This window comes from Xyrauchen texanus, chromosome 5, assembly GCF_025860055.1.
Source record: "Xyrauchen texanus isolate HMW12.3.18 chromosome 5, RBS_HiC_50CHRs, whole genome shotgun sequence".
Classification (NCBI taxonomy): Eukaryota; Metazoa; Chordata; class Actinopteri; order Cypriniformes; family Catostomidae; genus Xyrauchen; species Xyrauchen texanus.
Genome location: NC_068280.1, coordinates 7,596,561 through 7,624,431, shown reverse-complemented (window position 1 = coordinate 7,624,431; position 27,871 = coordinate 7,596,561). Strand labels below are relative to the sequence as shown.

The window sequence follows — 27,871 nt, the reverse complement described above, 5'->3', positions numbered from 1 at the left end:
CACAAACTAATGCCAGTTTATACACACTGATTTAAATGATTAATTACTTTCTCTCATGTCCGCATTTGTGCGCTCAAGTACAATGGGGGAATCCTGCAGTTTGATGTAACAGGAAACCCCACTATTGCAGCGCATTTCCACTGCAGTTCACGATGATAAGTGAAGAAGCCAAACACAGCAACAACAACAAAAAATGTCTGGAGCCAAGCAACAGAGAATAAAAAAACAACGAAGATGTACTCAGAGGCCATGTTTATTATTTACATAAGTGTTGCGGGAAAATTATGTTACTGATCGAGCCACATTTAAGAGATGCAGAAGTAAAGAGAAAATGGCAACAACCGTGCATTTTAAATGGGAATGCTGCTTTCTCACAATAAATCGTTCTCATGTCTATGTAAACAAGCTCACTGAGAAGAGAGCTTGTTAAACACTTCCTAAACATTCTTACAACATTGGTGCCCTCTAAGTCTGTTTAATAAATGTGTTTCTCTCCTCTCTCTCACTTAGATCGTAGTGTGGTTGGTGGTGTTCGGTTGCAGTCAGTGCAGTCATGGCCACAGCTATATCGTGACACAGAGGGACATGGTGAGTGCAGCTTACATCTCTCTTTTACGCTCGTACGTACACATCCATGTCAAAAAACATTTCTTCAGCAGGGGGCTACACGGACATAAACGGTACCCATGTATGTATGTGTCTGAGAGATAAACACACCTAGATACTGTTGAATTTGAGAGAAGGAAAACCAGGGTGTGAAAAGAAAAAGAAAGGTATCAGAGAGACAAGGGGGTTTGGGGGGGAGAACAGGGAAGAAAATGACATTTGAAACCGTAGTAGTGCGAGAGTAACAGCAAGGTAGAGGTGGGTAATTCTAGCCCTGGATTAAATTTCTGTAGGATCCTTAAAATGTCAATTGAAAACTGTTTTTCGTGACATGCCAGTCTTAAATATTTAGAAAGCTGGATGACTTAAAGCAGAGGTGTTCATATTGTTCAGACCTTTGTAACGAAGCACCATTTAGATATTCTGAGCCCAGAAATGGGCCCATTTAGAGTACCAGGAGAGTGTCCTTTTAATAATGACATTTTATCTGTAGTTCTCAAAGAGATTTGAGGACTGTTGAGATCTGTAATCTGATGCAGTGTTGCAATCCACCACAGATTTGAACTTTTTATTGCACACTCTAAAAGAATGCTAATCTCAATCAACCTGCTTGAGCATTAGTTTTCTTGGGATGGCAGTGGGTACTAAAGGAACTTGCTCCGAAAGGAAACCGTTCTAGAATCAATCCTGCTGGCTCTTTGTAATGCTAATAGTGTTTATCAGAATGTACTTGGCCTATTCATGGATCCCAAAATTAGTAATGGTTTGCAAAGCCTCTAAAGAGGTGGGGAAATGTTTTTTGTCTGCTTCACCTTTTAGTTCCTTGGGCACTTCTCTTGTCAATTCAGACCATCTCTGTCTTGAAGAGAGTAATAAAGCCTAATGTATTGACCTGCTTCACTTTAATTTATCGGACCATTGATAATGCCAGTTTATGACCTCAGAAGCCTAGAAATAATCAAATTGAATCCTAGTTGCTCCTGTCTTTGCATTTTTTTTAAAGGTTTCGATCACTGTGAAAGTAAACGAAAATGTCTTTTTTAGGCTGTTTGCGAAAGTAAGAGGGCACCAAGGTGCCTTGAAAGCTTGTCTGAAACCTGTTTGCTGAAGAGGTACCTTCATACAGGTCTGCTGTCTGTAAAGCCATTGACTGACTACACGGCAAGTGGGCTGCCTTCTGTTTTGGACACAACCATCAGACAGAAACACTTCAAACTTTTTAAGTTTGCCGTTGTATTTAGAATGTTGAGAAACGCAACTGTTGTTCACACTGATCCAACAAACACCAACAAATTTTGTGTCATTGTTGAAGATGATGACTGACAAGGAAGAGTTTGTGGATATAATGGTTCTCCTGATCTACCATTGCAGTTGTGGCCATGCAATCATTTTCTATTAGTTGACAGGGACACTTACCTCTTTGTCATGGCAACATTTTGCGATTAAGTCAGATTATGCCCGAGTTTGTTGTAAAATCATACCAGACTGCTCAAACAGTCCAAGACCCGACAAACGCAGATTGAACATGTTAATTTGGTTAAAACAGAGGCTAACAAATGCCAACTGGGTAAACACACTGATCTTACAAAACCCAACAGCTGTTGAATGTTGGTGTTTGTTGGCATTGTTTGTTGGGACAAATTGTTGTGGTTAAAAAAAGTCATTGTTTGGTGACTTAGCCTTTAGCCGTGTAGTGCGTGGTTGTATAGGATTCTGTTAAACGTATTTCGATTCCTTACATGGATCAGAGAGATGCTTAATTCAGCTGCTTGAGGTCTGTCTTTTGCAGTCTTTAGCTACAGCTGTAATTAAATGTGCACCTGAATTAGCTAATCAAGGTCTTAATGTTCATGCAGGTGCGAGACTAAGTGCCCCTGACTGATGTATAAGAGGAAATGCATGAATTAATTGTCTCCTAAGTGCATTGTAAGTGTTTTGGGAGATTTGTTTCTTTTTTATTTTTCTAGTTTTTGTCAATCTGAGTTTTCCTTCAGTTTTGAAAATGGAATGTTTCTGTGTTAATATACTTTATCCTTTCCCAGCTTACTATGCAGAAACTACTATAAGTAAGCCATTCATAGGTTGTTTTCTTAAACCATAAATGTTGAAATATTAAACTCACTGAGTGAAGTTCTTGTACATGTATATGTACTGGCTTTTTCAAATTTTGTGATTGGACTGTTATTTCCATGAAAAACCACACATACCTGGCAATGTTTAAACTCTGTTTGACATGTGAGTATGTGGCGCTTCAATGCTGTTCAAACACATTTTAACGGATGAGCATTTACACTTCAAGCCCAATGTGGTCACATGCATTTTCGACCACTTTTAACCCCCTAAAAATTATGTAAGGATATTTGGTATGCGACATTTAGAACTTTATTGTAACTTTAAAGTGCCCTCATTCTCACACCATTATATGTAAGGGAATTTAGGGTCTACAAAAATGAGAGCTGTGAACTAAATTAAACTGCCTTATTGTGCATTATTAGTAATGAAATGAATAATGAAATTAATCATATTCGACAACCATTATAAATTAGAAAAATGACACCTAATTAGATTATTTATCATTATAAAATTCTCCACCATTGAAATCGTAATCTCAAATCTCTACTGCATGGAATTAACTTTAAGTGAATTACAATTAATTCTCTTATTGGAGTGATATTCTCATGGCTTATTGAAAATAATATCACATGTATTTAGGTACAGCTTTGAATCGAAAACAGGGATGAGATTATTTATCAAAATATACCACAGTCATTCATCTTTGAATACAGACAAACTTTATTGCTATTCTAAACATAATCTCTATCTAATCTAACACATTTATACATGAGACAGGTTGGTTAAAAGAGTGACAGAATGTGAAATAAATGATCAATACAGTGAAAATGAACTTTTATGGAGTCTGCAGGGCTTTACGCTGGACCCTGAAGCCGCCGCCAGGTGCCGCCATTTGCGCCATTTAGAATTTCAGCCGCCGCCAGCCAATAATTTCGTAAGCCAAATTGAGCCGCCATCTGATAAAGTTTGGCTGAGCCGGCTAGAATTATTTGCATCAAATAATAATTCTATCACATAGAGACATACACACACGAAATATATAAACAATACACGAGATCTATTTTCTCACTGGATTCATAACAGCACAGTCTTGTGCTCGTTGCTACGATACACAGACTCACAGTGAATTGATGACCAATTAAAATTGCTCGTTTTCCGTACAGAAGAAGCGATGCATTTTTTTCTCAAGCAATGTAATTTTGATCTCACTTCTCACATACTTTCCTAATTCCTACTTACTTTTTTTTTTTTTAACTTAGGCCTACCCAGACTTTTGTTAAATCTTCAGGGCACGGTTGCACAAACACCTGAATCAAAATTGATGTTATGAACCAAATATTCTGGAACGGAGAGATTTATAGCACTGAACGTGATATTACTGCAGTAACAAACCACCGTTTCCACATTGCTAATTCACGACGCATGCTTCAGTGTACATTGAAGTGAAATGTGCAAAACTTTCCAAAATAATACTGATAACAGTGTGTGTTTATATTAAGGCGAGACACGGCAGGCAAAAACATCGTTTTTTCTAATTTTTAGATTTTTGGATATTTGTCTTCTTTCAGACTTGTGGTGAAAAAAAGTCCGAAATACACATTTAGGTCTTTATTTTACTACACTTCGTCTGTTTGCGTCTGTAGATTTCTCATAAATTCAACAAAAGTTTATTCTCAAAACAAATGGCTTCGGGCTCTACTCTACGCTAACTTTTTTCCCAAGGAGTACATGCGCTCCTAAATGAAAAAATGTAGGGGAGCACAGTGAAAATTAAACACAGAGTTTATTAACAAACAATTTATTACATACATATTTATACTGCGTGTATGAGTGTGTGTGCGTGTACTAAGGGACACACATCTGTGGAACAGCACATACCTCCCAAATCACACATTGAACCCATGCCTACTAAAATCAAAGGATATCAGTTGTCCAGCTGCTATTGTATGTTGACCATCTGGCATACTTAGAGGTCAGCCAGCGATCTCTCATTATGTCAGCAATTTGACCGATCATCTCTGCACATTGTCGTATGTGGGATTCATGTAAACTCAGTTTTTGTGGTGGAGTCTGATAAGCGGTATGCAATGTTTATCTTTATTTTCAGCTGCTTCCTCTTCTCCTCCTCAGACTGCAGCACTTGCCTCCTCAAGGCTGCTGACACCGAGCCTGATGGTTTCTCCGCCGTGAGATGTTTCGCTACACTATCTCTTTTCAGATTAGCAATGGGCATTTTTCATAATTGGTGTTAAAACAATTCTAATTAAATTATTAAATGAAATTATACTCTACCTTAACCACAATTGATTTAAAAATGCTTTGATTTGTTTTAGAAAAATAATACTATTAAACATTTGCATTTAAAGTATAACTTATTGTGTATATAAACAAAGTGCATATAAATCTAACCATTCAAAACGAATACAATCTGAACAGCATAATAGACAGGGCCACCGCTGGCCAATTTTGATGCCCTACGCGTGATATGAGCGTGAAGCGATCGTCAGTGTTCCGCAACTGCTTTCGGGTCCTTGAATAACGTATAGCGAACGAGAAGGGCAGCCTGGTGCCATCCTAGGGTAAGATGGTGCCCCCCTAGGGAGTTGATGCCCTACGCAAACTGCGTAGTATGCATGTAGGTAGTGGCGGTACTGATATTAGAATAATGCACCATATCAAAGAAAAATAAATAATTTGCAAAACTGCAGCATCCCACAAATTGAAATAAATATAAAAAAGAAGGATGTTATTTCACGTGTGCATTTAAAGTATAACTTTTCAATGTAATAACAAAGTGCATATAAATGTTACAATTCAAATACAGTCTGAACAACATAAGTTGGCTCCGCCCTCCCTCACACATCTTTGGTTCATTGGTTGACACTGCTTGTCTGATTGACAGGAACAACAGGTGAGGCTTTTAGTCTGAGCGGACAGTCAGAACTAATGTGTGCGCTTTTTATGGCCGCTATATCCAGCTGTAGCTCATTTTAGATATCTCTTTAGCTGTTTTTATTATATTAACAGAAGCTACCTTGAGAAGAGCCACATGACACTAGTTTCATAAGCCCTCTATATTGGTAAAGACTAGGATTTGGCTATAGAAAACCACAACTAGCATTAAATGGCAACTTAAGTGCTTCCGTGTGTGTTTATTCCTTTTATTTTTCCATCCAAAGGCAATGACTTTCAAGGTTATTGCAGCTCTTTTTCTCTATGTGAGGAAAAATATGAAAAATCCTTTGCTTTATTGTGTATGTGTCTCTACTACACACATGTACTCTCTTTATGATTTATAAGTGGGAGTATACAGCCCTTGAGCCATGCAAAATGGAAATTGAGTTTAGGAAGCTTTACTTTAACTAAATAAGGGTTGAAGGACCTCTGCCCTAAACAGCCCATTACACAGTTCATATAGTAATGTAAGCCTCATGGCTCTGTGGCATCAAACTCTGCTGTTTGTGTGCTCTACACACCTCCTGGTATTCTTCTATATGCCTGTTTGTGTTCCTAATGATGCCCTTTAGCAGTAACAACTGCCTGCCACATCATGAGCACTGTGCTATGTAGCCTTGATATTGCGGTGCATTTTTTGAGGGAATGTATTGTGGAAAACCGTTTTCTGCAGCAAATGTGAGCTGAATCTACTTGTGTGTTGGACTGGGCGATATAGCTAATGAAATCTTCTTAATTTGTTTTCAGCCTTTAGACAATATTCAAAATGCATATGTTTTCTAACATAGCCCATAAAACACAGTGTCACTACAGTGTCTAAATCTAGATAGCCCTAGAATAGAAATATTATGTAAGATATCAAATGCTAGGTAATTCACTACATTGGTATTTTATGCCCCCCACATTTTTAACAAATGTAAAAAAAATGTCACTTGCAGTGGCCTTTTTTACCCTAACCCATGGTTAATTTCTGAATCGGAGTAACTGATATTTGGACCCAGCAGTCATAGTAGATTCAAACTGTTTATAGCAATAAGTAAAATAGTTTACAATACTAAAGGTATTTTTTCCACCGTGTTTCACAGATTTAAGGCCAGGAAGAATATTAAATGATGTTTGTTTATGTAAATGCACTCATTACCCATAATTGAACCTGAGAAAGTTTTTACGTGGAATTGAATTTCTTTCATTCAAATTAAGTGTTTTATTTAGACAACATAATTCAGTTGGAGTAGGTCAAATCAACGGACTATAGTAGTTTTAAATCCACTTTTTTAATTTTTAATTAAGTAAATTTTCTGCTGAGAAGCTGTGTTAAAACGCATCGCAGCTATGGTAACTGCTTTTTTAAAAATGTATTCCATGGTAATACATTTGCCATTGTATTGCCATGTTATAAATTTAAAATTGGAAATATAAAAATGTTTGCCACATTTACGAAATGCAGCAAAACACGTCTGTGAAAAGGGTCAATTTTGTTGCTTTAAATCATTTAAAAATAAACTTTTTGTTTGAGTGCATAATTACAATGAAAAGCATTTACTGTACTGTTTAAACGAGATATTTGCAAATGGTGTATAATACTAGTTTTATTGATATTTGCCTTTCATCATTACAAACATAACAGGGAACTATTGAAGATAGACTGTTAGAATACATGCTTCAGAGGAAGATTTATGAGTGCTCCAGGATTTTGGATCTGTTGAAGTTTTGTGAGGTTGGTTTATCAGTTTATCAGTTATCAGTTTAAGTGAGATGTGCATATTTGCAGATGGTATATGATATTAGTTTTATTGATATTTGCCTTTTTCCTCATTAGTCAAGACAGTTAAAAGTGACAGGGAACTGTTGAGAAGAGAGAGGGAGAATGAAACAGGCGAGCACTTCAACATTATGAGCTCAAACGTGTCTGCTGCGGCTCTGATATGTGGCCTGTTTAAATGACACTGTGTTGCACACAAGTCTATTGTAGTAACATGATGGCACGTAACAACAAAACAAACTTTTACATACGACCAGTCCTCATAGTCACTTCACATGCCACCTGGCTATTTTTGCCGCCCTCAAGAAAAAAATCGGCCAAATGTGAAAATGTATCGTTCGATGCTGATAGTCAGTATATAATCCGATTTATTGGCCTCGATAATATATCAGTCGACCACTAATCTAATTGCCATGACCACCATTTTTCACCTCTTTTGTCGTTTCCACTCTAGCATTCTGGAATATTTGTTCATTTCTGTGAAGGAAGTGGGAAAATCTGTGCGTAAATGCACACCATGCAATCTCTCCCTGGTTTCTAGCCCCACAAGTTCAAATGAGGCTCATTCCAAGCACCTTAGACTCCCATTTAGAGGATCAGGCCTAGTCTAACATTTAGGCAGTTAAGATTTAGGCCTTTTTTAATATTCTTCTACTAGTGCTCACCTGTGTGATGGTAAATATTGTGCGATTTAGTTAAATGTCAACCGATAGAGGTTTTGCTGTATTGTTCATACCTGAGTATATATGTATATGTGTGTGTAGGAGGTCAGTGGGCAGGTCTGATTTCTGTATTTTACATGTGAGAGCAACAAAGGAGTGGGAAGTGTGCCGATGAACACAATGAAGAACTTATTAAGAGGTGATAAACACCTGTTTATTTCAGCTTGCTGCATTAATATAGAATTCAACTGATGCATGGTCACTGGTGCGTGAATATTGGCTGTTTTACAGTGGCTTCAAATTTTAAGCTTTGAACTCACAATCTTAGTTTTTCACAATCTAAAGTGTTACATAATGTGAAGCAACTGTTTTTGCATTGATGCCAGACTTATTCATTTGTTGTGAATAATCATCTTTTGGTTTGCATCCAAATCCCAGGGACAAAATCATCAAATGAGATGAAGTACTTTTCATTTGTTTAAGGATTTAGTTCACTGGGTTAGCCAAAATGGGTATTACTACATGGTTGTTTAATGTTTTACCATTATTTTTTTTGTTGAATTTCCAAATAAAATACCTTAAGGCTATAATGTGATGTAATGTACATTGTTACCGAAATATAAAATGACCCAAACCTTGGACTATTTTTGGAGTTTGCAGTTCCTCCTATTTGACTGTTAAATATGCCGAAAAAAACTATGCATTTGTGTATAAATATCTGTTAGTGCCTCTTAAGTGAACTCTTGCCACTGACTGGTGGGTAAGGGTGTGTTTTCGAGGCTGTTTTACATCCAGGGGATGTCGGACGGAGTTGCCTTGGCAACAGTGTCGATGGGTGTGTGTGCATGAAGAGAAATGTCTCTGGCGGGCTGGAGAAGGCTTGACGGCCATGTGTTGCCACTGTACGCCATTAGAATATAGTAACCTTGCAGCACACCGGCCTCTTGCGCCATGCATACTGAAATCTGAGAATGTCAGAACGCAAGTGTGGTTTCACGAGGAGAGAGGGACCAGTCAAGGAAACCACACTTTAAATAACTAAAAAATTAAATGGCTGCCTTGCTTGGCTGGCGTTTTCTTTTCATTTCCTTTTTTCCATTTTCCTAAATAATTGGATTGATTGAGGTTTTAGATGATGCGTTTTCTGGCAGAAATTAAAAATAATGGTAAATTATTCCTTGTGTGTTTGTGAAAAGTGAAATGAACTGTGGCCTTGGAGCAATTTTTCTAGGAACTGTTATAATTGGGAAGGTGTCTGGGGTAATGTGATTTCAGTAAGAAATTTACTCAATCTCATTTTCCTGTATGACTTACTTTTTTACGTGGAATACAAAAGGAGATGTTTGACAGAATTACAGCCTCCGTCACCATTCACTTTCATTGTCTGGAAGAAGTGAAATGAAGGTGAATGGTGTCTGAGGCTGTTATTGTGCCTAACATTATATTTTGTGTTGCAGGGAAGAAATTCATGTTTGCAACAATGTGACCGTGTAAATTATATCCTTTCAATGATAAACACACTTCCTGGATCAGATTTAGCCTTTCTCATGCTTTTTAGTGTGTTTATTTCATTTGATGCCTATTCTAGATCAGCTGTTTTTATGAGATACTTAATAAATGTTTTTAGAGTTTAGTTGGTCTAAAATTGCATTTAAAGTCCCAATATAAAATCTTGAGTGTTTAGCTGTTTAATATCAGCCTGTTTCTTTGGTTAATTTCAGTGCTTGCTGTTCGCCTGAGGGGATTTGCGAAATGCTTACATCATTTGAGTATTTTGGAAGCCGTCCTGAATAGTTTCTGGATGACAACACAGTCTGACACTGCAGTATTTTAAAAGGGTTCTCATATCACCAGAGGGGAAGAGATTGTACAGTTGTAGAAAGAGAGCCTAACATTAAAGCAAATGCATATTAAATGTGATCTCATTCACACATTGAGCTTCTAGCACATCCTGAAAGAAACACAAATGCACAAACAATTGAACGGATTGTGTCATTCGCTGACCTCACAAGTTGATATAACAGTTAAAACTATTTGTGGTTATTTCTGACACATGGCACAGTGTCATTTTGCAATAGGCTATACAGTTCCCAATAAATCAGTTGACATCAGAAACATAAGCCCCAAAATAACATTAACATTATTTTCTATTAATTCTTAAAGGCATTGTTGGACTTCCTTTGGTTGCTATTGCGGTTGCAAACTTTTTGCTCCTGGATTTGGGCCGTTTCACCCAGTTTTTTGCAGATCCTTCAAAACATTGCCAAATTGGACTGGCAGAATTTGTGAACTGCATTTTCAGGTCTTTTCATTGATTTAATGTGAAATGAAGTTTGGGCCTTGGCTGGGCAATCATATACAGTATGTTCATATGTGTTGTGTGCTTTAGGGTTGCCACAGTGTACGGCATTACCAGTTTTACTCTGTACAAGGGACAACACCAGTGTGAAATTTTATATTGGGTAAAATGGGGAAACATTATGAATGAAACTTCCAATATCAATACAGAAGACGTTTAATTGCAGGTAGCAAATATAATGGGCATTGTGGGTAACTGTAAAACGTATCTGATTCAGAATGACACAAGAAATGCTGTTAGACACACAGACAGCGTGCTTGAAGAAGCAGTAATATATTTTTAAGGACAGATGACAGAAAAGCCATCTATGAGCATGTCTGACGCTTGTTTGTTCGGAGACGTGCAATCTCCTGGAACACATGCATGTAAAAGGTTCTCACTCTTTCTTTGTTTCAGTTTTCTGAAATTGTTTTGGAAAAACCTTATCGTTTATGAGAGTGCTGCAAATGACCTCAGACCATCTAAGCTCAGGAGTTGCTTTGAGTTCAGTTTGCTTTATTTCCACAGAGCAGTTCGTTATGAGCGCAACTCTGCAAGGTGACTTTATATATAGCCTATACATCTGTGATTTAAGTCATAAAATAATGCAAATACACGCTCACCTAGAACCATCATTTATATTTCAGTGATTTTATAATTAATATGAAACAATTTAGAATTTTTTTTTAGATCTTAATTTGTATTAGTAATTTTCCACCTGTTGTCATACATACGTGACAGTAAATGGAAAGGTGGTTATATTTGATTTCTTTTTTTTTCACCATTTCATTATTTTAATTGCTTTTTCTTTTCGTTTGAAGTGCAATTTGAATTTTCTTTTGGTTTAAATGTTTTTTTTTTTTTAAGAAATTAAATTTTCAATGCAAAATCACTTAGCACTTAAATGTTATATGTGGAATTCTATTTCCATTATTGGGTTCCAACCTTGTGAATATTTTGTGTAAAAAATATGTGTGGAATTTCAAACAGCAACCAAAGGCTTTTATCATTGTATAATATGAAAATTAAAAAAAGGTGAGTTAAAATAAGCTAAATATTTTTAATTAAAATAAATAAAAAATAAAGTTCAAAGTTTGAAATCAAGCTGTCTTGCATTATTGTGTAGGCCAGGGGTTGGCAATCAATGGTGAGAGAGGAGTAGACTCTCTTATTTTGATAAATTCTGCACCTGCATTCCAATATACATCTTGATGTAATCCTTCCTTATGATCACGCAGTGTGTTTTCATGAGCTGAATGGGAGGATAAACAAAAAGTTAAAATGTGACGAGACTGCAGTATACCCAACAGACTCTGTGCAGCGCGTGCAAGCCATTCGCACATCACGAGCCGGCAGTGCTTCACTTTTGGTTAGTCGGGTGAGTAAACGTGCCCACTTTGCTTCGGTCAGGCTGCGCGGATGACAGCCTACATTTCGTGTTTCATTTGTTTCTTTTTGCTTTCAGAACAACACGTGAAGTAATAAGGAAAACGCCACTGAGTCTATTCAAAATATAAATTAAACCTGGAAATAGTGGGGTGCACAACCATTGACCAGGATGGTAAAAATGGGCACTCCAGGTCAAAAGGGTTGCCGACCCCTGCTGTAGGCTTTTACTTAATGACAATTACCCCATAGTACCACTTAGCATTCAACCAGTGGTAATACCGGTGTTAGTAGGTTTGAACGTGAACACCGCACCGGTGTGATATCTTGGCAAGTCAAGTGTGCTTTCATGCTGAAAGGTGAATTTTCACCATAGTGTCATGTCAGAGGTGGTTCAGTTTCACAGCTAACAGTTATGGGTGACCCAAAGCAGCATAGAGCATTAAGTGTTCTAATATTAGCAGCGGTTTGGAAAGCTTAACAAGCCGACACAAAATGTGTTCGAGAACATGATTAAATCTTTAGATTATTGTTCCCCTGTCTAAAATGTTTTGGTTCTGTTGCAGATTATGGTCCGGGACAGTAAGTGGTTACTGTCCCGGAGTGGCTTAGTCAATATTCAGTCCTCAATGCAATCGAGCATCTGTGAAATTACTTGGGCTACATTCTCCATCACACTTGATGGTGCTTGAGCAATGTTGACAAAGAATGAGGATAATTTCCAGCATCAAGATTTGCACGGCTTATTGGGAGTAAGACTAATCCAAAGAGACATTCAGCTTATTAACTAAATCATTCAACCATTTTGTTATGTTCTCAATTTAAATTAATCACAATATCGGGATTGTAGTACATTGTGTTGATGAATGAGTGATGTTGTGTATGTGTGTGTGTGTGTATGTGTGTATGTATATGTATATGTAAAACAGAAAATGATACTCCAGTGTGGTAGGGCTGTCAGCAGAACTGAGAAACCAAGTTAGAATTTTTCAAGGATGGGGGGAAAAACTACAAGACATCTTTTTTTACATCGACATTGTCTCCTGCGTCCACAAGAGGGTGCAACAAATCAATATAAACCAATCAACAAACACTGTAAATATTGAGGAATTTTACAAATAGGTTCTTGCAGCATCTATGCAAGGGTTTGGTTAAAAACCTGTGCAAAGTCCTGTCCTGCCTTGCGTGTTGTCAAAAGTCTGGTGAGTAAAATCAAAATGGTGATTCTTACTCCAACTTCTCTGTAGAAGGTTGCTAATGCTTAGACGCTGATAAGAGAGCAAGGCATAATCAAGACATTATCGGCAAATACTTTCACCTCTAGGGGCCATTCAACTTGTCCAAACACCCACGTTCTCTTTAATTCATTGGACATGTTCAGTTTAAGTCATCATCAGTGCTTGGCACAAAGCCAAAATTGTAATGCTAATTTTAGCAATCAAATGTGCATTTTTATCTTTTAATTCAAATTTTAATATAACAGCCTTACAGTGTGGCTTTTTTATTGTTTCAGGCAAGGGCTTCGATTTGGCTTGAACATTAGGGGGGTTACAGTGTGAAGATTTTACATGTTTCCATTGATCCTGGTATAAATATTTGGGGGGTGTTCTTGCTTGTTTCAATTAATTTTCCGCTCAAGTTGGTTATATGAATGCTGCACATTGGATGGAGCCAAATTTCTCTGTTCTTGGCTCCATCCATTGTTCCATAGTTAAGAGATGCACTCCTATAAATTCTTGGTGCTACCACCACCAATTTGGTGCCTCACTCTAGGGATTGTGTTCTCAGTTTGATGTTCTGGTTTGACCACAAATTCTTCAAGCAGGCAGTTAAGTCTGCCACATGCCTCCATCCGAGATGTTGGTTGACTTCTTGTTTTTAGCAAACTGTCCTCTTGGTGGCCATCAGTCAGTTTTGGAGGATCACCACTTCTTGGCAGATTTACGGTTTTACCTTTTCTCACCTTTGTGAACTTTCACAGTGTTTTGACAAATATGCAGTGCCTTGGAAATGTTTTTGTGTTCTTGGCCTGACTGGTATTTTTTGAGAACGTTGTCTTGGATTTAGGAACTCTTATGAAACAAGTTTGCAAACAGGTGGACTCCAAACAAATACAGAATGTTACTTCTGAGCTAATTTAGGCATGTTATAGCAAGGGCCAAATACTGTCTTTTTTCTTCTAGAGCAGGGGTGTCCAATACGTCGATCGCGATCTACCAGTCGATCGCAGAGGCAATGCTGGTAGATCACACAAAATTTTAATGTATTTCGTTAAATTTTTTATTCAAATAAATATAATGTTTTTCCATATTTTTGTTTCTGTCTGACTTGCACTTGACGAGTACATTTTGACCAGGCGAGATTTGTTTATTCAGTTGCCATGACAACTAGGTTCGCACCTTCCAAGGGCTTCTTAGAACAGAGCGCGAAATTGCGAAGCGAGCAGTTTTTGAAACTAGCTACCAGCAGCTAATGCCCGGATTATACAAAACAGTCTGATTCAATTCAGAGCAAATCATCAGAATAAGGTAAATGCCCTGGCTATTGTTTATATTGTGCTGTAGGTGTTTTGGGTTTAGTGTTAAAACTGATTGATATCAACATTGAACATTATTATATATATTTTTTTAATTAATTAGAAGATTAATTCAATGTAGTCATAAATGCAGTAGTCCCAACAAGCATTTTTTTTTTTTTAAACAAATTTTTTTTGGTTGGTAGATCTTATTGAGTTGGTCATTTAAAAGTAGATCATCACGCAAAAAAGTGTGGACGCCCCTGTTCTAGAGACTTAAGAGCATTGTTATTGCACTTAATATTTACATTTGTACACTGATTAAGGACAAAGATGATTTTCTGCATGTGGTGTATTTTGAGATTTCTCTGGACATGGAATATTGCAATTTTACAGATATTTTTGGTTTTGATGTTTGTTTTTGTTTGTTTACTATTTCTTTTAAAACTTTTTCCCTATTTTCTTTAACTACTAATATTGTACAATATCTGAATTTGAAATACATTATCTTAATAGACTTGCCTCTATCTCTCTGAAATTTGTACAAGATATGTTGTAAATTTGTCATGTTTTTCTGTATGTAGTGCATTTTGATCCTTTTCTAGACATTTCTGTGGTTTTTGGATGTTTTCTGGACTTTGCATAATTTTTTGTTTTGTTTGTTTCGGATGTTTATTGATCTTTTTGTTTAATTTTTATTTGTGTTTTTCTTGATGGTGGCATTTAAAAAATATATTTTTTTATTTTCTTTTTTTTGTGATGTATTTTTTAACATCTTTTTGCATGTGGTGGTTTTATTTTTGCCTTTCCTGTACATTTTATTATTTAGTTTTTTGAATGTATTTTTAATTTTTTCTGCGCGTAGTGTATTTTTGTTCTCTTATTTTTACAATTGTTTATAATGTTTTTCTAGATGTGGAATTTTTCTGGAGGTTCTTTAATTTGGACCTTTTCTGTACTTATTATTATTATTATTATTATTATTATTATTATTGTGTTATGGATTCATTTTGACATCTGTCTTGAAGTAGTTTTTTTTATTTTTTATATGCTTTCTTTTTTACTCTTTCTAGATGTGGTGGTTTTCTGGAGTTATTTTTATTTTGACCTTTTCATAATTTATTTTTTTTGGATGTCTTTCTGGACATTGTATTTTTTACTGTCTTGATGTGGTGTGTGTATATATTTTTTTAGATGTTGTGTTTTTCTGGAAGTTTTGTATTTTTACCTTTTCTATACATCATTTTTATTTTAGTTCTTATTTATGTGTGTTTTGTTTTGTTTTTTGGGATGTTTTTTGACATTTTGTTTTGTATTTCAAAATTTTTATGTTTTAGTATATTGTAATGTATTAATAAGCAAACAATCAGAAAACATTTGCTTGCTGCCATGATTTAAACCATGCCATGTTTTTGTTTGTTTGTTTGTTTGTTTGTGCAGTGTGGCCAGGGGCTGTGAGGGCTCCTCGGGGAGACTCCAGACAAGCCCACACAGAGAATGCTGGAGGTGCAGGAGGAGAGACCAGCAGCAGCACCAGCCACGTCAACCTCAGGAAACACTTCAGGCAGGAAGGAGAGGGCCAAAGAACGGCAAGAGGAAGGCCAGGACTGCAGCAGCCCTGTCGCAACCCCTAATACCGGGCCCCGGAGCACCCGGGCCAAAGCTACGCCCTCCACTACACACACACACTCCCACACACATACACACACCTCCAGTCCCAACCAGCACTCTACTGCTCCTGCCTCTGTCTCACTGGGACTGACGTCAATGCATTCCAGCAATCCCAAAGTGAGGAACTCTCCATCGGCTAACACTCAGAGGTGAGAGGACTATACTATGCGTTTGTATGTAGTAGTCCATAACTGCCTTGTGCAATACATTTAGATTTGGACTCAACAAAACATGAACTTTATTTTCACGTAGTTCTATAGATTTTATGAATCTATAATCGGATTAGTTGACAACAGATGTCATTATCAATCATTTGGGCATGTGCATTTTGTACATTGATATTTATCATGGTCACTTTACAGGAAGCATGCAATTTGCACATTCATCATCATCATTATCATCATCATCAACCTTTACAGAATCTTAGTCCATTCAGAAGGCACAGACATAACATGCAACAATACATAAATCAAAACATATATATAAAAAAGATAAGAAAATACAAAGATAAAAAGAGAAGAAAAAAAAAAAAAAGCTAAAATACGGCATTTCTATAAAGACACTTATACCAGCCTTTCCATAGTGATGATTGGTATCGTATGGCACTAAACCTAGCATTTACTAGCAACATCACAATGCTGTTCTGGGAGTCATTCAGGCGACAAATGAATTTGTAGGTAAGTCTCCTCAGTAATGCCTGAAAAGTGCAGACCCCTGCATTACAGAACAGGTCACTTGCACTAGAGCACCTGGGTTTGTTGAGCAGTGTCCTCATACAGTCATTATAAGCAACCTTAAGCTTCTGCATACTAGCCTTTTTAAACTTAGACCACAAAGGAGCAGTATACAAAGGAGTGCAATATGCTTTGAACAGGCCAATTTTGACGTCATCCGTGCACCTGTGGAATTTTCTTACCAGCATGTTAGCTTGAGCATATAATATGCGACGCTGCCTGTATATATCCTCATCATCAGATAACTGATCTGTAATATAATGACCCAGGTATTTAATTTTATTACAAACAGTCATCACTTGTCCTGACAGATAAAAGTCTGGAAAACAAAGATCTTTATCCACTTTTGTCCTACATATTATCACAGCACTCTTTTTGGCATTATACAGCACATCAAATTTCACCCCATACTCAGAGCAGATATTCAGTAGCTGCTGAAAACCAGCACTGCTAGGAGAGAAAATGGCCAAATCATCAGCATACATAAAATGATTAACCAAGGTGTTACCAATTATACAACCAGTATTGCATCTTGATAATTGGTTGGATAACTCATCCATGTAAAGGCTGAAGAGAGCTGGTGAAAGTAGCCCCCCCTGATGTACCCCATTACTCACCCCAAATGAGGCAGATACTGTGTTACCCCATTTAACCTGCATACTCTGGTTGGCATACCAGTAAGCCAGGATTCTTATAATGCTGTCAGGAGCACCCCTTTGGCTCATTTTTTCAAATAGCTTATAATGATTGACTCTGTCAAAGGCTTTAGAAGCATCAGTAAACCCAATAATCATGGAAGAGTTCTGCCTTATGTACCGCTGTGTTGCCTCCTTCAAAGCATAGATACACAAATCAGTACCAAATTTAGCTTTAAAGCCAAATTGATTATCAGTGGTACCAATAAATGGACCTAGACGATCAAGTAAAATCCTCTCCAGTACTTTAGATATCACACTGGCTAGGGCTATTGGCCTATAATTATTTAAGCTCCCAACCTTGCCAGCCTTGTCCTTGATGACAGGCACAAGAGTAACAGACAGCATAGATTCAGGTTGTAGACCATGGGTCATGAATCCAGAAAAACAAATGGCAAGCAGTACTGCCACCTTAGGACTAGCAAACTTAAGGTGTTCTGCAGTAATGTGGTCTAACCCACACGCTTTCTTGTCAGATAGATGTGCTACAGCCTGGCAGACTTCACTGCAAGTGATTATCTCAGGACTGCTGTTAGCAATATTTATCACTCTGTAGGGGTCACTTTTAACACAGTTAAATAAGGCAGAGTAGTGTTGCCTCCACATCTCAGCAATATTATCAACCCCAGACTCTCCCTCCATGACACATGGAAGCAATGTATTGGCCCTGTTCAGGGCTCTCACCTCCTTCCAAAAGCCATTGACATCCTTAACCCTTAATTTCTCAGCCATTGAATTTGCTCTCATAGTTTGTTCATGTTTACCAATGTAACGGATGGCATATTTTAGTTTAGCGCTGGTAAGCTTTTTATACTCAAGGATCGGACTATTTCTAGGTCTGCCTGCCTGCACCCAAGTCTTAAATGCTACCCTAGCTTCTGCATGATGAGCCTCGACATGCCTGTTCCAGCCTGGCTTTATGTTGGTAGTTTTAACAGGTAGTATAAGGTATGGTCTACTAGCCTCATACATTGCACCCACAACACTGGCATACATAGCAGCGAGGGTTTCATGATGGGAGATATCAATACAATTCACATCCGAGCACATAATAGCCTTTTTAGGTAAACAAATATTGCTGAGAAGGACCTCAGTTTTCATACAGTATGTCACGAGATCTTCATTTGTTAATCTGGCCCAATCCAATTTAACCTTGCAACTATCATTCACCCCCTGGATCAACTCAGGCAGACTTTCCACATCAAGCTTCATAGCAAGCGGCACATGATCTGACATAGATGTCCCATATAGAATTTCTATAGATTGCAAGATTGCATGGGCATCAGCAGTAGTAATACAGTGGTCAAGCCATGATGTTGTGTGCCAGGCTTCACTTATATAAGAATAGCTATCAGCAGGAAGAAGCAGTTGGCTAGACAATATGAGGTTGTTATCCTCACAAAACTGTACTAAATGTCTTGCAAACAAAGACTGGCTGTCTGTAAGGTCTGCATTCATATCCCCTACAACACAAACACTTGTGTACTGATTCTCCTGAATAAAGGAATTTATAAAGGCAAGCCTATTTAAATATAAATCTTCATTCTGCAAACACTCATAAGGTGTATATACATTTAAAATAGTAAGCTCCTTATTTTTAAACTTCAATTGTACCGCAATACACCAGACAACTCCAGTCCTGATAATATTTATCACTGAGTCCAGCTTCTTATGCCAAAGGATAGCCACACCCCCTGATATCCGTCCTCTCACTATACTCATAGAAAGTCCACTGTGGATTCCCCAGCTCCATGGAAACTATCATTAAAAAAGTTCAATTTTCCTAGATCCTGCTTAGGTAAAAAAGTTTCTTGCAGACATACAATGTCACATTTTTGTAGCAGGCTATCCATAACTGTACGTCGAACCCTGTCTCCAGCAGTATTGCCAACACGTAGCCCCCGACAGTTATATGATGCAACACGCATATTTAACGGTTAAGATAGCCGTGCCGTCGCAACTCCATCAGACCCCACTGCAACAGGTGTAGAGATGGTCGTGCTAGAACCTTTAACTCTCACTGTGCGTGGTTCATAATAACGCCGCACAACAGAGCCTTCAGGCCATAGCTCTGGGTTATACACCACTGCAACATCCTCACACTCAACAGTCACTTTAAAAGAACTGCATCTGGTGTCCACAGTTACAATACGTTCACAATGAACATCCCAACTGAGTTTTCCCTTAAGATTTGTACACAGTACCTCTGCATGAAGATCAGGTGAGAATTTTGTAGCAAAGACACTAACCTGTTTCATTCGAACCACTTTAATGTTACTTTGCACACTCGTGCCGATAACAGGCTTTGGCCTCCTGCTCACAGGTTTATCAGTGCGCTGTTTTAACGGGACAATCTGGCTCCCTACCCTCTTTTGTCGGGCTTGCTTCACCACAAGGCTCCATTTAGGTGAGTTTGACGCAGCAGCATTATCTTTAAAGCCTTCCTTCGCAGTGGAAGCCTCCGCACTTATCCCAGCACTGCCAACCCCAGTTACCTTCGTAGTGACTGCAGGAGCCTGGACATCAGTCGTGGAATATTCAAAACCAGGAGACCCATAGGTGCTTATATCCGCAGACAGCTCCCCACCAGAGAAATCCTCAGAAGAAGCCCCAACTAGCCCTACACTTCCACTGGAAATTCCAACTGCACTCAACGAGTCCTGTTGCTTCTTACCAGCACACGGCACCAGATGACCCTCCATTTTAGCAACTCTTCGATCGATAATTGAGGTAACAGACCGCAGATCCTCGCCGACCTCCGCCTGGAGCTCCACTGAGTGCCTCGAGCACACATCTCGCTGTGCAGACGCTCCATCTTGCAGAGCAAATTAGACACATCCATGTTGTTAAACGTCACAGGCGGCAGCTCATCCAGGTAATGGGAAACAAACCGTGGGATGTTTTCCCCACACTCGTTTAGTACTTTAAGGCAACTTTTGATGTTATTGACATCCTTCTGGTTACCTTTAAATGTCACATTACGTTGTTTCGTATTGGGGCAGAGATCAAACAGCACTTTCTTTGAAGACTCAATCCACTCAGATTCAAAGTTGTTTGACGCTAGAAGGACTATTTCGTCCTGACTCAAAGTCTTTATTTTAACTGCGAGGAAGTTCAAAAATTCATCCTCTACAATAGTTTTTCCATCAACAGTCTCATAGATCAAGGGTTTTACTCGAGGCCGTATAATACCAGGAACAGCAGCCGAAGCAGCCACCCCTCTGCAGTTACCTTCTGCCATTATCCATTATTACATTGTTTAAAGAGCATTAAACATGCACTTTTCTATATAATGCTGGAAATAAAATCTGATTGATTAACCTGTTGATAAGCAATTCCCCCGCATGCGGTGGTGACATCACTCTGCTTACATTTAATATATAATTTACCGTCTATAAATGCAATTAACATTAACAAATGATACATCTTTTCAAAGGTCTAAGGGTTCAACATTGATATCCGATCTCTGTTTCATGATAGCAATGCTCCAGAAACAGCTATTTAGTTATTTGTGCCAGGAGTACAAATGAAAACATGCAATATCAAAACAGGACTTCATACCTTTGATATGAAAATGTGATCGCCAGATGAATCCAATTTGCCACAATTGCCACAATTGTCAATTGCCCATGACAAGCGGTCATTGAAAAACATCCAATAGCACTTTTTGCCCATAAAAGTGCTAAATCTGATAAATATTGATATATTCTCCATTGTTAACATGAGATCTTGCCTGAAAGAATTACCCTTCGTCATCGTTCTTCTACAAACTATGCAATCTGAGCAGCATTCATGTTGTAAAACTGTATATAATCTTATATATTAGAGTCTCATAAACGAAATGAGCATGGCTCAAGTCTATTTTTAAAAATGCGGCATAGTTTTATTCATAATAGCCAAGCAGTGCAGTCAGATTTTGTGTCGTCTTGAAAGGCGGAGCCTTAATTTTACTCTGTACACTTCCAGCGATTATACAGAGAAAAAAAGCTTGCAGGAACCTCAATTTTTGTTTGATCATCTTCAAATTTGAAACGTAACTTCTTTAGACTTGTGGCTTTGAGAACATTGTATTTCTGGATTGTCTTAGCACTTTTTTTTTTGTTTTTTAGATTATAAAAATATGTTCAGCACAAAATAATTCCATTACTATAAACTTCAGCTTCTCTAACTTTAAAAATAACAACATATATTAATTCTGAAGCCCAAAGTGTCATCTTTCAAAAGATAGTACAACTGTGTCCATACTCCAAAGGGTCCAGTAAATACAACCATTTAAGTTCAGGTATGTCATTTTCATGGTTTGTGCTCTTCAAAAAGGGGGTGTGTATCAACAGGTTAATTGAAGAAAAAATGTAAAGATAAATCGATTTATAAAAATAGTGTTTAGTTGCAGCCCTAGTTTTACAGCATGTGTTAAACATAATAAGAAATGCTTTTAATGCTGCAGGACAAATTTGAAAGCAACTAATACCACCGTTTAATATTAAAGCAGTAAGCTACAAGAGGTTGTGCATGCATTTCGGTGATTTTACCACTGGTACGGGGCGATAGTAGGCACAATGTGAAGCCGAAACCTGCTTTCCCATAGTACAATCACTGTAATGCACTGATGTGAGTTGGTTATTGCTTTTAACTGTGCCAATGGTAACATGATAAACACCATTGTTTATTAAACCGTTGGTTGTTTGCACTTGCCAAGCAATTGCCTTTCCTGTTAGTTGGAGTATAAATGATTTCTGGGTCAACTTGTATGGTGGTTGACTGACATAACTCAGACATAACTAAGTATTTAATGATATCATCTAGACTAACCTTGGTTCATAGCTTCATCTCATCTTCCCTCTCGTGAGGCACTGTCAAAAGACACTGTGGAGGCATAGATCTTTAATTTGACTATTGTTTACAAAGGTAATATGCTTAACCTCACCGTATCCCCTAAAACACAAAGATGGGCGTGTTAAAATTGTTAAACTCTCACGTTTATACAAAATGTGGATTAAATACCATTATAAGTGAATGAGGAGTTGTTTTAATGGAGATGCATCATGCAATCAAATCATTTGATGCCCTCTTATTTGCATTTTCAACCCCTCAAGTCATGGTGCAGAGAAAATATGGCCATACTCTTGTGGACAGGAAACCAGTGCAAGAGTAACTTCGGCAAAAGTGAAGGAGGAACTTTGCCCTAAAGGAAGAGTGAACCTGGAGAGTGTCCAGAATTTTATTGAGCATATGAGAAACTGACCCATTTAAGCTTAGCCACAGCTTAAACATCCCACCCGGTTTGCTGGATGTTGGATCCAAAATGTCTGCCCTTGCTGACTCAGATCTGGAGTTAGGTAGAAGCCAACGGTGGGGCCCCAGGAATACCTTCATGAGATATATTGCATACATCCTAATTGCAGCCTATTTTGTATATGTTTGGAGCAGTTGACCCAGGCAACTATTTAGTGACACAATTTTTTAGAGAAGGTGTTTTTTTTGCTTTTGCCATTTTACTGCTTGTTGTCAAATAAAAATTGCATTGTGCTTGTGGAGCTTTGAATCACTAAAAGCAGGGTTCCCACGGTTATGCAAAACCTGGAAATATCAGGAAATATTTGAATTGTGATTCCCAGGTCTGGACAGATGAATAATTATGAAAAAAGCATAATGATTTGTTGTCAGTATAATTTGTTTATAGTTTTGCTCAACTCTTAAAATATTTCATCAATCTAAAATGCTCTTTGTGAGTGCTGTATAAAATTAGTCTTAAAAAGTCCTTCTGCTGTAACTCTAAACAACTGGAAATTATTTTTCATGGAAAAATCATGGAAATTTTTGGTCAGACTGTGTTGGAACTTTGTAAAATGTACAGTGGCCTGTTTAACTCCAATTTCACTTTTGGAAAGCTGTTTATGCTTACCATTTCGCATTCAGAGTCAATGTCGTGTCACTGGACATGGACTACAAATTTTACTGACTTTAAAGCCCAAAATATACATCAGTTAGATGGAACGCTTGGTGTTTTTCTATCCATGCATACTCTGTATACGCATGTGTATGAAATTATTTGTACTTATTAGTGGGGCAACAAGATCCCAAAATGAACAATTTAGCCGTTGCCTTCAAAAAAGTGTGAGAAGATGTAATCGCTGGTAAGCAACTGGAGACTAAGGTGGGAACAACAACAGTGGATGTGCACATCAAGAGCGCATGTGTAAGGAGGTGAGGAGATACCTGCATAACTCGAGTCTAAAGGACTATAAAGGCATCTTTATGGGTCTAAAATCCTGAAGAGAAAGAGTCCAGTATCTCATAGCAGTCGTAGTCAAATGGAGCATACTTTGAATAGCTAAGCTTTCGACTGTATGCTTATGCTAAGCATTCGCATCAAAACCGAAGTATAATTTGGGCTTAACTAAAACGTGTCAGTCTATAATCCAACTATGGCCAGCCTCATTATTTGTGTATACCAGGTTTCCTTGGTAACCAGATGGCTTTGGGTTTGGATGAAGGCTAGCTTGTGGGAGATCTGGTTTGATGAGTTTTGATTAAATATTAACTTAACACTCTGTCAACAGAAAGCGGGGCTAGGACATAAGGTCACTGAGAGTACTGTAATTCCGTCACCAGTGCGTGTCAAGATTTCTCTCCTATTATTGAATGGTATGTTTTCAGGGTGTGGTGGCTGCAATCGGCCAGTCAGCTGCAAAGAGAATAGATATGACTCAGCTGTCTCGGTTTCTGCACACTGTTCTTCATGTTTTGGTGGGTTCTTTACTAAAGTGAGAGAAGGTTATTATTGTGCCTTAGGTGAGTGGGAGAAAACAGTGGAACACTTGGTAGAAATGCATCAATATCATATAGCTCAGCTTGGTCTTAAAGTCTTACTGGGTATTTTTGATACTTCTAGGGTAGGGCATGGTGATATAATTGTATATTTATATACCGCGACTCTTTCTTAATGCTTTGGATTTTTGTATCAATATTTATGCATGCATGTGAATAGTTTCCTACTGTTCAATTAAATAAATATTCTGGGTTCAATATATGTTAAAGGTACTGTAAGCACCATGGAACGGTATGCAAAATGTTTTCCTACTCCCTGAAAGATCTTAATGAAATAAGTGTCCTGAGATACCTTACCTGGCGGTCTCTGTGACGAATTAAAACAAAAATGTGTCCATGGTCTGCGGACGCTGGCGCTATTTACCTGTCAATCATTGTGCGTGTTTTCATAGTATTGTAGTTGCAGCAAATTGAGGCATAATGCATTTTTATGCCATGTAGTTCATAACAGTTGTCAGTAGAGGGCACTATTTTGCTGCTGTTGTTTTCAACAACCTTTTCTGCTCTGAATAAAGCTCATTTTGGTATCTTTGGAGTTCAAGAGGGGGCGTGGCTAAACAAACGGCTCAATCTCATGGAAGTTAAACAGCTGATATCGCTTACAGCACCTTTAAGCTGAATTGACAGCATTTGATTACCACAAAATTAATTTCGACTTGTCCCACCTTTTCATTAAATAGACCAAAACTCTGGGTTACAGTGAGGCACTTACAATGGCAGTGAATGGGGCCAGCCTGTAAATGTTAAAATACTCTTGTTTCAAAATTATAGCCTCGATGTAAACAATATGTGTGTTAACATTATTTTTGTGTGGTAAAATCGCTTGCTAACCGTTGACGTATTCGAGTGTTAAGGTGTATCCAAAATGTTTGGGGATTTTCTCCCCTAATATGGCATGCCCAATTCCCAGTGGTCTCTTATTCCTAGTGGTGGTGCAGTTACTCACCTCATTTGCCTCTACTTCTGAGACAGTCAGCCCCCGCATCTTATCACCTGGCTTGCTGATCAGCACGTCACCGCAGAGATTGTGGAGGCTCAAGCTATTCACGCATGTATCAAAGGGAGCCCACGTGCCTCTACCCACTCTAGCAACCGAGCCAATTTGTTGCTTAGGAATTCTGTCTGGAGTCAATCAGCACAGGTGTATTCAATTTTAACAACTTAGTTTACATTGCGGTGGCGTAGTGGGCTAAAGCACGTAACTGTTAATCAGAAGGTCGCTGGCTCGATCCCCACAGCCACCACCATTGTGTCCTTGAGCAAGGCACTCAACTCCAGGTTGCTCCAGGGGGATTGTCCCCATAATAAGGGCACTGTAAGTCACTTTGTAAAAAAGCATCTGCCAAATGCATAAATGTAAATGTAAACCCTAAAACCCAAAAAAGACAGTAAAAACTACTATTTATACATATCAAATAAAACACAAGGTGTAACAGAAAAATGTAAGTGCTTTATAAAACTGTCAGCTCTAATCCCTGATGTTTGCTTATTTTTAAAGAAAAAGAGGGACAAGTTGAAATCAATTTTTGTTGTAATCAGTGTTGAACCACTAATGTTGTCAGTTGAGCTTTACTTGTAATGAACGCACATAAGGGCAAAATCTCAAACCGGTGTTTCTCTGTGAGGTTAGAGCTGTCCCTGGTGGTTTACATACTGGACAAAAGTGAAACACAATTTCAATCATGATATATAAAAAAATAACAATCCAATGTCACTTACAATGTTTTTAATGTGTATGTTTGGTCAGTTCAGTCATTCCCTGGGAATTGAATCTGTGAACTTGCTGTTGCTAGCTCCATGCTAGTTGAGCCACATGAATGATATTGTGATGAATTACAAATTGTATATCATAAAGTGAAACATTGACTAATGGTTGTTGCCAGGACACAAAATTAAACCACTTTTGATTTTTGGTAAATAAAGTATAAGCACTGTTTCTGTAGGGACAACTGAAATCTCATTATGATTTGGGTCATCTAATCACACTTATTTCCCTTTCTTTCTCTCAGCAGTCCGAAATCCAAGCAGGAGGCCATGGTTAGGTCGCCACCCGTAATGTCCCCCTCCAGCGCCGCCCAGATGGACTCCAAACTGCCCAACCAGGGAAAGCAGGGGGGTGCCAGCAGCCAATCACAGCCTTCCCCTTGTGACCCCAAGTCACTGAGTGGAAGCCACACCCCCAAAGGTCCCCAGGGCCCAATAGGGAGTATGGGACTCAAAAATGGACAAGGCCTGAGTTCAGGAAATGGGGCAAAAGGCAAGATTAAAAGAGAGAGAAGCACTTCAGTGGAGTCTTTCGAACAAAGGGATACAGGAACACCCAGCAATGAAGGGGACCAGAAAGGTAAAAGACATGTCTGTGTGACCTATGTTGTTTTACATGTATTTCATCAATGTGGAATTGTGAGACTGAATCAGGGCTTCATAATATGTCATATTTAGAGGGATGGCTTGACCATTGTGATTTTAAGCATCTCTAGAATTTTGCCTCTGGTTTAATTTTATATTTTAAGTGGTCTGCCATTATTATTAATGGGTAATTTTTAAATTTCTACTCCCAATTTTTGCAAAATGCAATATATGTCATTTATAGTTTCTAAAACTGAACTCTGAAGCACTATATTAGCCCTATTACATGAATAGGCAAACTGTTACAACATTTTTTTGGGGGATGCAGTGATATGCAATATGGCTGTTTTATATTTCTATAGTAAAAAATCTCATTTTAAATCAGTTTAAAAATGTTATGTCAGATGGTTTTATTTACTATCTAATAATTATATCGGTAATATAATTATGAAAGTCATGAGGGCGCTAGGGGTTGCACTACTACTAAAATTTATCATTCAACTGTCGAGGATATTAGTCCAGTCGAATTCGACTAGTCGTGACGTCATTCTACCCCCAAAACAAACAATAAACAAGTGAATTTTGCATCTTTTAATACGAGTCCGACAGAACATCACAGTTTATATTTCAACTACTTCGCCTTTTCATTTTCAGAAGTCACTGGGCTTCACACCCACTACATTTCCAACAGACGTGTTTTAAAAATCACATTGAAAGCAACTAGTCGACTTTAAGTTGAAGGTGTTGACTACGTTAGTTGTAGTTGACAAGTTGTAGTTGCAACCACTAGATGGCACAAATTGCACCGATTCCTGAGAGTACATTTGTTGGTTTTGCTAGTCTGCAGTTTTTTTTTTTTCTGGTGGGTGTGTGTGTGTGAGCGTGTATTTATCACTTTGTGGGGACCAAATGTCCCCATAAGGATAGTAAAACCCGAAATTTTTGACCTTGTGGGGACATTTTCTCGGTCTCCATGAGGAAAACAGCTTATAAATCATACCAAATTATGTTTTTTGAAAATGTAAAAATGCAGAAAGTTTTCTGTGAGGGTTAGGTTTAGGGGTAGGGTTAGGTTTAGGGGATAGAATATAAAGTTTGTACAGTATAAAAACCATTATGTCTATGGAAAGTCCCCATAAAACATGGAAACACTACGTGTGTGTGGAAAAGTTTTAGGCACTTGTGAAAAATGTTTCATAGTTAGGATGTCTTCAAAAATAATGACATAATAATTTTCATTTGTCATTTAATGTCAAACAAAGTCCAGTAAACATAAAAAAGCTGAATCAATATT

At 37.9% G+C, this 27,871-nt stretch overlaps 1 protein-coding gene across 3 annotated transcripts in view; it reads left to right on the top strand.

The window, feature by feature from the left end:
• The window catches only part of LOC127644026 (B-cell CLL/lymphoma 9 protein-like), a 157,384-nt gene that overhangs the window by 112,895 nt on the left and 16,618 nt on the right, over positions 1-27,871 (top strand). For 2 of the 3 annotated variants that reach the window (XM_052127025.1, XM_052127024.1), the window contains exons 3-5: positions 511-588; positions 15,738-16,117; positions 26,238-26,572. In XM_052127025.1, coding sequence (XP_051982985.1) covers positions 15,795-16,117; positions 26,238-26,572 — 658 coding nt within the window. In that variant the 5' untranslated portion in view covers positions 511-588; positions 15,738-15,794. The remainder of the gene's footprint in view (positions 1-510; positions 589-15,737; positions 16,118-26,237; positions 26,573-27,871) is intronic. The other variant, XM_052127026.1, reaches the window with a different exon arrangement.